The 12,177-nt window shown below is 40.2% G+C and overlaps 1 protein-coding gene across 4 annotated transcripts in view; it reads left to right on the top strand.

Moving 5' to 3' along the window:
• chka (choline kinase alpha) overlaps window positions 1-4,915 on the top strand; it is a 43,165-nt gene extending 38,250 nt beyond the window's left edge. For all 4 annotated transcript variants that reach the window (XM_033634976.2, XM_033634977.2, XM_078168264.1 and 1 more), the window contains one exon: window positions 152-4,915. In XM_033634976.2, coding sequence (XP_033490867.1) covers window positions 152-211 — 60 coding nt within the window. In that variant the 3' untranslated portion in view covers window positions 212-4,915. The remainder of the gene's footprint in view (window positions 1-151) is intronic.
• The last annotated feature ends 7,262 nt before the right edge of the window (window positions 4,916-12,177 follow it).

Raw genomic sequence — 12,177 nt, forward strand, 5'->3', positions numbered from 1 at the left:
TCTGAACTAACGCTATGCTCAATGTATTGTTATGCTTAATTTGCCATGTTAAATATTAGAGTACAACAAATTTTATTTTGGAACTTTACAATGTTCACAATAGTGCTTGTGGATATACTGTATATTCATGTATTCACTGACTGTGTTGTAGGAGTATGCCCAGGCCAGATTTGATGCCTACTTCCAGCAGAAGAAGATCTGGGCTGTCTAATGGAGAAAAATGATTGGATGGACTGACAACATGCTCAAACTTTCCCAAATTCATGCTCAGACCTGCTCTCTGCTTCAGCCTTATTCAAACCATATTACTAACATGAGGGTTACATTTTGAGCAGGAGAGAGGTGGACTTGGGTTACAGCTAGATTGGAAATGTTAACATTGCATCAATGTTTATGTGTTGATCATTCCCTTATGGAAATGCTCTGTTGGAAATAACCAAAATGTGAACTTCTCTTGGTAGATTCCTGCTTAGTGAAGCAGCCAGTTGTTAACTATGTATATTATATATAGACCTCAATGTGCCAGTAAGCTGGCCCTGTCTATTACTGATGGACTGACTTGTTGGCTGGTGAAATCATGATTATATCGACGGGTCAGATTGATGTCTACACTTCTAGATATTACACACTTGCTGTTTCTTTGATTTCCTTTTTAAATGGTTGTATTTGACTTTAGGGTTATGTGGTATTTTCAGATATGTGAATGGTTGAGGTTCTTTTCACTGGCTGGCTGGTTAAACTCCACCAAATCAAAATCAAAGACATCAAACATCAGGTGTTTCCATTACAATGAGCTCTGGTTCTTTGTAGCTTCCTAACTAATAATGCAGTTACACTGATTGGCTGTGACTTTATTCAGCCTATTCAAGTTTTACTGACAGAAGTTTGGTACTTGTATGGTATTATTATGGATAACTGTGATGAGTACATCCATTTCTCTGTATAGTTTACATATTGGGTATTAGGGGTGAGCGAAAAAAATTGGTTCCCTTCCCTATTGTGGTAATGGATTCGGCGATGTTGCTGTGTTTTTTTGTTTTTTTTTTGGGCAAAAGTGCCTACTGCCAACTTGCCTCATCATCGTAGCTATAATCCAGAATAATGATGCAGGCGGTCACAAGAGACTGAATTTTGCATATATTACGTATGAAGACAAGTTGTAGCTGTATAGTAACTCTGTTAAAGGGGCATTTAGTAAATATGGCTTTATATGTTTCTATCAGTGAACAAGACCACCCACTGCTACCAAGAATTGAGTCATTGGTGTTAATCACCTTGTCAAACCCAAGCACACACTGGCTCATTTTATGGCAGCTGTCTGCTCGGGCATGGTAAAAGTCTTACTTCATGCACATGTAACAATGGAAGTCAGCAGGGGAACAGTTAAGTACTGTGAACAGTGTGTGTCAGGCTTACCTCATAGCCTCTGCTCTTAGACGTTCTCCTATGCAGTGGGATAAGAGTTCACAATTGTTTAAAATGAGAAATGGAGACTGATAATCCTGCCATCTCTCACCAAAACTTCCTGAGGCCAGCCTAATTCTACCTCACCCCATCAAGTCGTAACTGGACCAACTATATTATTATCCTCAGATACACAGATTTATCATCTGCTGCTAAGAGAGCCTCCACTTTGCCGTTAAATGACACCATGACATCTTACATTTTAGTTTACTGTCTTTGCTTGGTGACTCTTTCATTTTAGTGAAATTTGTTTTGGCATGATTAGCATTCTTTTTTCCACTCTGTGTAGTACCAGTGACCACAAGCCAGCTTCTCAGTTCACCTTTACAGTAGCAGTGTCTATGAGACTTTATTAGAAATGCTAACAGCGAAGCTTTCCATGCTAGACATCTATTTTTTAGCATTTCACATTCCACACATTAGAAGGGTGCAGTACCCAGTGAAGAACAGACTAAAATCGACCTTTTGCAAAGCTCATCCTTTTAGTTACCTTTGCTGACACGTCTGTCAAGCTTTCCATGCTCACATAGCACATTTGGAATTTACAATGAAAATGGTAGATTTACCACTTGAAATTCTTTGTAAAAATTTTGACAGCAGTAATGACAACTGTCACTGGCAGATTTTATGGGCTGTGACTAGCTAGCTAATCAAGCTAATATAAGCTCCATGAGTTCATTAAAAATACTATCTTCAACTGACTTAATTTTCTCCACATAACTTATTTTAATACAAGTATCCCTGTGAAAGGGGTCTTAAGTATGCACTTGACAGCTACATATATACATGTCATGCTTAAAGACTGATGCTAAAGCTACATGTCCCAGGAAAAAAGTCCTTACTAGTTAATTATCCATGTTTAAGCTATGGAAATAAAGGCGCAGAAATGTTCTTGCATTGCTGTGTAGAGCCAGTTAGTCACAGTGTTGGAAATATGATAAGGAAAAATATATTATCAGACTGTTTTTCATTCTAATAGTCCTTGATTTGCTGCTTAGTTTAAGTTACATCCTTGTATGTCTTTTAAAACAGTCTGTTCTATAGCTTTCATTAAGTGTACAAAAATAAGGCCTCACTGGCTAATGTTGCTGAATGGTGAGTTTAAGGCTGTATTAGTAAATCTAACACTCTAGACTAAAATGAGAGCGCTGCTGTCCATATGAATTAAGCATACTATTTCTATATGAATCAAAAATGTTAAAAATATTAACTGCACTTGGCGCTTTGCTGCCCTGTCTCTTCAGACAGAGTGTTCCAAAGTACGCTCTGCCACTACAAGAGTGTGGTGCTCTGAATAACTGAATGGTGTATTCCAGCAGTGCTCCCAATGTACAAATTGTCCAGTCTGTGCCATAGAGTGCTCTGCTGCTCCGAGAGTGTGGTACTCTGAACAAGTGAATGGTGTATACCAGTAGTACTCCAAATTTACTAAAGGTCCAGTTTGTGCCAGAATACGCTCTACCGTTCCAAGAGTGTGGTGCTCTGAATAACCAAATGATATAATTTCAAAAGTGCACCGAATTTACAAATGGTCCATCTTTTGCCAGAATGCCCTCTTGCACTTGGAGTGCAAACTTTCCCAAATTCAGCATAGACCAGGACAGAGACTACTAACGCTAGCTAACTCTGATAGCATCCAAGATTAGCTTCCCTCCAGTGGGGAAATGCTACACATTTAATAGTCTAGTTGTAAACAAGATTTTTTTTTTTTTACTAACCCTGCCAACTAATGTTGTCAGTGATATGCTCTTTTGCCTTGGAAGTAAAGCACCATTACCATCCTATGTTAGGTTGTAAGCTAGTTAGCTGGACATGCGAACAGTTAACAGCCAACAGTTGTAGTTTAATGTATTCCTAGCACTTTTGTTCTTTTTTTGTGGTTTAAAAAGACTTAAGAAAATTACATCATTCTCCAAACAGCACAACATGGAGAAATATTCCAAAGTGGGAAGGGCCTAATTTACCAAGTTACAATCACTAAGCCATGATTGGACAATGTACAATCACTGTTAAGTGGTCAGCGAAAGTTACTTAAAATGCATAATATCTGCTTTTGGTAGTATTAGATAATACTGTATGGAAACACTTTAGTGGATACTTGTTTGTTTGCCACAAAATCTATGACTCCATTCCCAGTGTGACTGACAAGAGAAAATTGTGCAACCACCACAAAGGCTGACCATGCATGTTCATTCCTGTTCATTTGTAGCATCATGTATCAGGGTATAGTCCCTGTCTAACTGAGCACTGGGATTTAGTGTGGAAGCCACCAAGTGACACTTGTGAAGTGTACAGTAGGCATTACCTCAGACTTCTTGTAAGAATGGCTACACTGTGATCTACAGTGTACACAGAGTTTAGGGAATTAAGCTGGATCACAAAAATAAACACCACAATAGTCACCTGATACTGGAAGCATCCAGAGGTGTTTGAATGTCTACTTTGGCACTTTTGATCTGAGGACCAGAAAAAAAAAAGAAGAATATACCGTGTACTGGAGTATTTTCATGTGTAAACATTTGATGGGTTATTGAACTGTGACTGTTGTATAAATGTTAGTTTTATTTACGTACAAGTCTATTTTATTGTATATTTCATTGTTATATTTCCTTTGGAATGTGTTTAACCTATAGTTTTCAATGTATTTTGAGAATGGACTATAGTGGAGGACTATTCAAATTTAAAGTGATTTTGCCAAATCTTTGCTACATCCACCGTGTAGCAATAGTCTTTACTGTGTCTTTTTTTTTTTCAATACCTTCAAGTGGCTCTATCTTCTACCTAACATGAATTTGTATTCATTTAGTTTTCTTTTATGACTAAAATGTATTTGGCCTGTGCTTTCATTTCATTTTATTTCTGTTTCAATATTGTTGTTCTTTTCCATTATTATTTTTATGTTTTTTGTAGAAAAAATGGACACCATGATCTGCAACCAGTACTTTCCATAAATGTTACTTACCTTCAGTATTGCATATATTTGACTATACGAACTGAAATTTTGATATAATTGGTTCTTCCAGTAAAATTGTAATTTGTCCCCAGTAGAGAACAAGAGAAGAGAATGAACACCCTCACTTATGTTTATACATGTAATATAATGTATGTAAAATTCACTAACATAAATATAGAGGGCCGTGCTAAAATTATCCACATATAAAGAATGACAAACTTGTACCTTATCATTCTTATGAATGTACATTGTGTTAATGTAATACTTATTTTCTGTCAAAGAAACATTGTTCTTTGATAGCACCCACAACTGCACTATTGTGTGACTCACAATGGTAACCTTTGCTATCTATGCAGCTATATTGAATGCATATGTACTCATTAAGATGTACTTTGTCATTAAAATATTATGAGTGAACTGCTGCAGCATAGAAATGACCTTGTGGCTGTAAATTTACTTTTCTGCTTTGCACAAATAAAAATTAAAGAGAAAACAACAGACTGGCCAGTGCTTTCTATTGTTTGGACATGCATTCATGATAACAATGACATCAACACCTTACAAAACAGATCTGACAAACCATGGCACCTGAGGGAACTGCTGCTTTTATACTTTGAAATTCATATTCTCACGTGGGATAAGCACAGCTTTTTGTTATTGGAACCATACTGGTGAAATTACTTGTAATACATAACAGTTAAGAATTTTTGGTAGCCACAGGCAACAGTGATTACATTTACATGCACTCTAATATTCTACTATTATTCCAATTCTAAGTTTAATAATTATGTAAGAAGTAAGTAAGTAAGTTATGTAAGAAGCATATTCTGTTTGGATATTCCAAATTAGGCACTGACATTCCAAATTAGGCAATGATGTTCCGAATTAGGCATTTTATCAAAAGAAGCATTTTCGGATTAAGTTGTGGGACATGTCGGTATTATTCAGGTTTGAGAGTGTCCTTTGGACATGTATACAGAACATTTGTAATATGCGTCTCATTTGTCACATGCCTCTTGCTTGTTTAGGGGTCAGCTCGGTGCTTTGTCATTGATACGTTGTACACAAACTAAGAATTTGCAAGGCAAATGTAGAGATGGATACCCTAAAGAAAAGCCTCTATCTGGTGGAAGAAAAAACACACCCAAGGGGGGGGGGTCTAAGGGTCCACCCCCCCCCCCCCCCCAGAAAACAGACAAACAAATTCCCCTGCAATTGTACACCACCTGCACTAGTCTATATTAGTTAGATTTAGGGTGTCAAGAACCGCATAATAATTTGTGGACCCTGTATGAGAAAATTAGAGAATAATCATGATAATCAGGAGTGGAATTTACCATTAGGCCCAGGAGCCTAATGTGGACACGGGGTACATAGGGTACATGTCCCATGCAGCTATTGTATTCGTCCCCTATGTCCCCCTCACTTTTCCATACTGTAAATCCATTTGGACAGCCGTTCAATCCATTTTAACAAGTCAGAGCTTGTTTGTCCAAGTTGTCCTGAATGCACCATAAGTTGGCCAGCAAGGCACTTTGCTGCTTCTTTTGTCATCATCCCAGCAGAGAGGTATGTGTCCACTATAAGCACCTTGTAGGGAGGATGTAGTCCAATGTATGTTTGCACAAAAAAAATACAGCAAACAAGCCAGCAAGAAGCAGAAAACCCTGCACTCATTCTTGATATCATAAAGTGGTCATCAAAACATATAAATTGAGTTATGCGATTTTTGATAATATTTATCTGACATTAAATGATGCCAATTAATTAATTCATTTTCTGTAATAGCTCATTCTGTTGGGGGTTGCGGGGGGCTGGAGCCTATCCCAGCTGACACTAGGCAAGAGGCAGGGTACACCCTGGACAGGTTGCCAGACTATTACAGGGCTTCCACATAGAGACAGACAACCATTCACACTCACATTCACACCTACAGCCAATAAACCAATAGTCACCAATTAACCTGCATGTCTTTGGACTGTGGGAGGAAGCCCAAGCACTTTGAGAAAGCCCACACTGACATGGGAAGAACATGCAAACTCCACACAGAGGGACTGCCCCACCAGGAACCCTCTTCCTGTGAGGCAACAATGCTAACCACTTCACCACTGTGCTGTCCAATGATGCTTATGCAGCTCAGTTAAAAAGCAGAGCCTGCTATACTAGCTAATTCTTACCTTGGATAGATGTAGTTTGCTAAATGGTTTCATGCTAGTATTAGACCCACTCAGTAATTTGTACTCACTATTTTTTTGCACATATATTAAAAAAAAATCCATATTAGAAAGAGGGACACTGGAGCTTACATTGTTCAAATCAATCAATAAATCATCAGTGAATATATTTGCAACATGAAATGTTACAATTTGATTTTCGTAACTTGTCAGTTCCTACAATATTTAGTAGTGGTGGTTCCACAGAACTACAAACCCATTTCAAAGCTGCCTTTCTTATCCAAAGTTCTTGAAAAAGTAGTGGTCAACTCTTATTCGTGTTAAACAATAACATTTTAGATACATTCCAAGCAAGCAACATAGCATTGAAACTGCTCTCCTCAGGGTCACTAACGATTTACTGATGCTGGGGAATTTTAGTTTTTACTGATTCTTGACTTAGGGCTGCGTTTGACACTGTCGATTATAACATTCTTATCAATAGATTAAATCTGTGTGTAGGTATACCTCGTATCTCTCAGAAAGAGAATTTTCTGTGTCCATTGGTCATTTTGGTTTATCTTCGTGGTGCGTATGTGGAGTGCCACAGGGATCTTTTCTTGGTCCTGTTTTGTTTTCACCTTAACAAAATACATTTCAGTGGAGTATCCTACCACTGTTATGCTGATGATACCCAAATCTACCTGTCCTTTAAGCCAGATAATGTTAGTTGTATGAGCACTTTATAGAGTGCTTCACTGCTACTAAGAAACTGATGACTTGTGATTTTCTGCAGCTGAATTCAGACAAGAGAGAAGTGATAATCTTTGGTCCTGATCACCTAGCAAGGAAATTACAACCCTTTATTGCTCTTCTTGCAGCAAATATAAAATCTACAGTGGGAAATTTAGGCATCACTTTCAATTCTCAATTGAACTCTGAACCACATGTCAATAATCTCATTAAATCCTGCTACTTCCACCTAAGAAATATTATCAAAATCAAATCAGCTGTGTTTTTTCCTCATGCCTTTGTAATCTTGCGCCTTGACTACTGTAATGCACTGTGTATATGCATCAGTAAATCTTCAGTAGCTCGGCTTCAACTAGTACAGAATGCTGTTGCTTGTATTTTAACCTGGACAAATCATAGGTCACATATCACGCCAATTCTTGCTTACCTACCTTACCTAACTTCAGAATTGATTTTAATATTCTTTAAATAACTTTTAAAGCTCAACATGATTTAGCGCCGAGTTACATAGTTGTATATAAGTCTACCCTCACTAGTTGTCCCTAGGTCAAGGCTGGTAATGAAAGGTGACTGGACTTTTGCCATCAAGGCCCTGAAGCTCTGGAATTCTCTGCCTGAGGAGATTAGTACTGGCCTGGTGTAACCTGTACCTTCTGCCTGACCTCAGCAGGGAGAAAAGGCAGTTATCTGGGTGGCTGGGATCTTTTATGATTCCCCTGGCCCCTTATTTTTGCAATTTCTTGTAGCAGCACTACTGACAGTCAAGAGGCTGGGAGTAAAAGCTCCACAGTTTGCCTTTCTTGTGGTGCTGCAGTGTCAGAGAAAGTGTTTTATTTTTATTAGGCCCACTTGTTTTTGTTAGTTGCTGAAAACAGTAAAATAAATCTCTCCATCTCATTTACTTGGATGCAGACTGGAATGTGCAGCCCAAGCCACTGTATCCAAATGCACACACACCTGGTACACAGCCTGTATACAGACACATTTCATAAAAACAAAATAACTAAGAACTTAGTAAGAACTCTTAAACCAGCAGCTGCATGTTGGATGTTCAGTAAAATGAATGTTTACGTATGTAAACACGGTTTTATGAATGAAAGTGAACCTGTAACCATGTAACCACATCCTTGGATCAGGAGCATTAAACCAAATTAATCACACCTGTGGGTGCTTCGCTCCCTACTAAGCCCCATGCACTGAAGTGTCAAAAATCGGTGCCTGGAAGTAGGCCTGTAGGCTCCCGACCTTGAACCTCTTGTCTCTTGTCAGTTGTTCTCAGATGTCGATTTGGTACCTTAGGCTCAGCTGGCAAATACTTAAAGAAACACTGGAAACAGGCAAAGTCCGATGCAATCAAGTTTAATGTGTCAACAGGCTTTTAACACATACAACTTAGCGAGTCAGACTCCGGAGTGTGACTGAAAACCTGCTCTCAGAACCCTGGCTTATATGCTGGTGGAGATTCAAATGAGTCTCCACCTCTTTTTGCTAATCTTTCCCTCTTAAGACCAATTCTATTGGTGGAGAACCTTTTTTGTGTCCAATTCTGATTGGGCCCATTTTTAATGGTGTAATGCAGCCTGGAATTTCCCAAGTTTTCTTCCCTTAGGTCTGGTCTCGCTTCCACTCTATTTTTAAAAAACATGTGTATTTTGGGGACTTTCTATACAGTCCTCAGTGCTCTTATGCAAGGTGAACCTTTAGAGTGCAATCTGTGAGTGTGTGTATGTATTAACAGCATTTGAGTATGTGTTTCATCGTTAAACAAGACACAGTGTGTTCTTTCAGTAGGTGCATACAACATGATTACATAGTCTGGTGCTATGGTGCTATGAGTACTTTTACACATACAGCAATGTTTTACCATATTTAAATGCAGATTAAAAAGCTTTATAATGCCTTGTACATAAAAACATGATCATATAAGTTTCTTAATCAATTTATACATCTTAACCTTACGGCTTGATTTGTTGGCACAAACTTTTACACTACATTCCCCCCTTTGGGGCTACAATAGTCCCATATAATACTTTAATCACAGAGGGAGAGAAAAATATATATTCCCCCCTTTGGGACTTTATAGTCCCATAACTACTGATTAAGATTAACTATTACCATACTTGAATCATCTTCAGTGATTAGCAATAAGGTTAACACATAGATCAGACTTCATCTATTATCATTTTGTCACACATATCTTCATTAGTGAATAACACACGTCATATATCTTTTTATAAAAGAGCAAGCATAATCATCAGTACCTTTAGGTTTCATCATCAGTCATTATTACTTATTATCCAATCATCATGACATTAACATGCATAAATCTCCATTTTGTCAATTCATCATGTCCATATTAGTCCTTGTGACCTAAGAAGTGTTGAACCGCCACCTCCCCTCTCAGCATAGAGACCTCCGTCATGAGGGTGTCTCGGGACTCAGTCATTTCTTTGAGCTGGGCCCGCAGCTTCAGCAGCTCCTTGGCAGTGTGCTGCTGCTGCTGTCGGCTCAACACATGATTCTCACCCTTTCTGATTGCATAGGTGTCACGGCGAATCCTGCGCATTTTTTCACGCAGTACTGGGGGAAGACTGCGCATCAACATGCGATAAGGTCCTTGGCCAACTGCGTGAAGCTGGTTACGCAGTACAGCCTCAATTTCACGATCTTGCTTAGTTTTGGCCTTCCCCTCAGACAATAGCCACAGATTGGCTTCAATGAATTCTGGGATTACATCATATTCATTCTGCAGCCTGTGGCGCATATAGGTGTGCAGTGGTTGTACTGGCATGGGGCCTAGCAGTCTGCCCCGTGCACTCCTTTGTTGTTTAGCTGGCTCTGAGGGGGGGTCAGGAGTAGTAGGTGAGTAACTTAGTGACTCGGTATCACCGTCCGTTGCTGATGAGGTGTCATCACACACACGGTATTGGCAAGGAAGACATCCACTCTGACATGGCATTTGTGGGGAGGTGGGGGTTTGAACCTCTCCAGCACCTGCTCGTGAGGTGGTAGGCCCTTGGGCCCCCGCGACATTCTGCATGAACTCTAACTGGGAGTATGGTGGGTTTGGGTTTTTTGGAGTAGGATCAACTGGGGCCTGGCCTCCCCAAGTGGAGGATTCTGCTTCTGGATTGGAAACTTCTTGGGGATTGTCGGCATGACTGGGGACTATTGGTGACATCAGCAGCTGACGAATGGTACGTGCAGGTGCAGGGTCGTCCAAGACTGCAGTGAAGACCTGCTCCGGCGTCATCGTATAGGGGTTGGAACTGCGTCGTCCGCCCGTCTGGACACCTTCACCGGGGTTGCAAAGGGGCACCAGGCGACTGCCCACGGGGTAGGGTGGCGGAGGTGGACGGGGAGGTCCCATCACGCCTGGCACCTGCTGTTGATACTGGAATACGGCCTGGTCCTCTGGGTTCTGCTGGTATGGATGTGGGGTTCTCCAAGGCTCAGCCATGGTTTATGTCTATCTTAAAAGTTTGTAAAGGACATCTTTAATGTGCTATCCCTTCTTTGTTAGTACTGTGTCTGTCCCTACAGCATTTGATATTGTGCACAGGCCATGCAAGCAAAATTACTGTGTTTAGCGGGTGTTAGTAGGGTTGGTGACAGCAAGACCTCTAGGTGCTCTTACATTATCTCATCGTACTCTTCCTCGACTGACCCCCATTTCTGATCATCTGGGCTCAGTATCTTGTCTGACGTCATCATTTCATATTGGTTTCCTTCATTCAGCCCTGTGCTCTGGTGGAAATCATTAAGCTCTTTCCCTTCAGGGCCACCCATGTCTTTATACAATTCTGTGATTGTCTTGGGCTGGGAGCCTTGATCTATTATAATAAATTGTCCGGCAACACTTGCCATCGTTCTTCTGATGAGGAGTTGCACCAAAGGAAGAATACAACAGGCTAGTACAAGAAGAGCCAGTACTATAAATCCCAACAACATCCCCATCATGTGTAAAATCTTTCCAGGGGATAACTTTGATAACCAGTCCCAAATTGAGGAGATTTTAGTGTTCCAATTTGAGTGCTGTACGTGTTGTTCTCGCAGGGTACGTATGCTATTTAGAGCTTTGGTTAAATTGCCATCCTCCCCGGTATGCATGGGGATGACGGTACAACAATGTTCTCCAACTACATCACAGACCCCTTGGTCCTGAGCAAGCATAGTCTCGATGATGAACCTGTTTTGCAGTGTCATTAGGGATGTAGCATGTAACTGCTCGCTCACCCCTTGTAAGGCTTCTATAGTCCAATTCACAAATCTTTGTTGGTTATACCATAAATAATTTATCCAACGGCTATTACGAGCTATATACTGGGCATTAGCTATGGCTCCCCAGATCGGCCAGAAGCCTAACACTCTACCTGTCTCTATCCATTCATCTGATATAGCCTGAGTGTCCCTGGGAACCCCTTGTGGCACCTGATCCCATGTAATGTACACACTAGCATCCTCCTCCCAGGAGAGCGTTGGAGAATTGGTAGACCTACGAGACCGTGAGTGATTATTGTTATTTTGGCTATTATTTAAACTCATGATTGTGATTTGTCCTGTTAACATTACTGGGGTACAGATTCCTGTCCAATTCACTGGCAGCACAGTTTTCACCTGAAGATCATTTTCACACATCCAAAACATATCTGCCAGTGGCGCTGTGCCATTAGTTAAGTTAAGTGTCAAAATCCAGGTGGTATCGTTATAATTTCGTCCCATAACCGTTGAATCGTTCCCACCATTGACCACCTGATGGCATTGAATTTTAGCCTCTTGAGTTGTGTTACATACTTTCTGTACCCCCGTGAGCTGCATCCTACCCGCTGATGAAGATACGTTCCCCACAATCTC

This window comes from Epinephelus lanceolatus, chromosome 5 (assembly GCF_041903045.1).
Source record: "Epinephelus lanceolatus isolate andai-2023 chromosome 5, ASM4190304v1, whole genome shotgun sequence".
Classification (NCBI taxonomy): Eukaryota; Metazoa; Chordata; class Actinopteri; order Perciformes; family Serranidae; genus Epinephelus; species Epinephelus lanceolatus.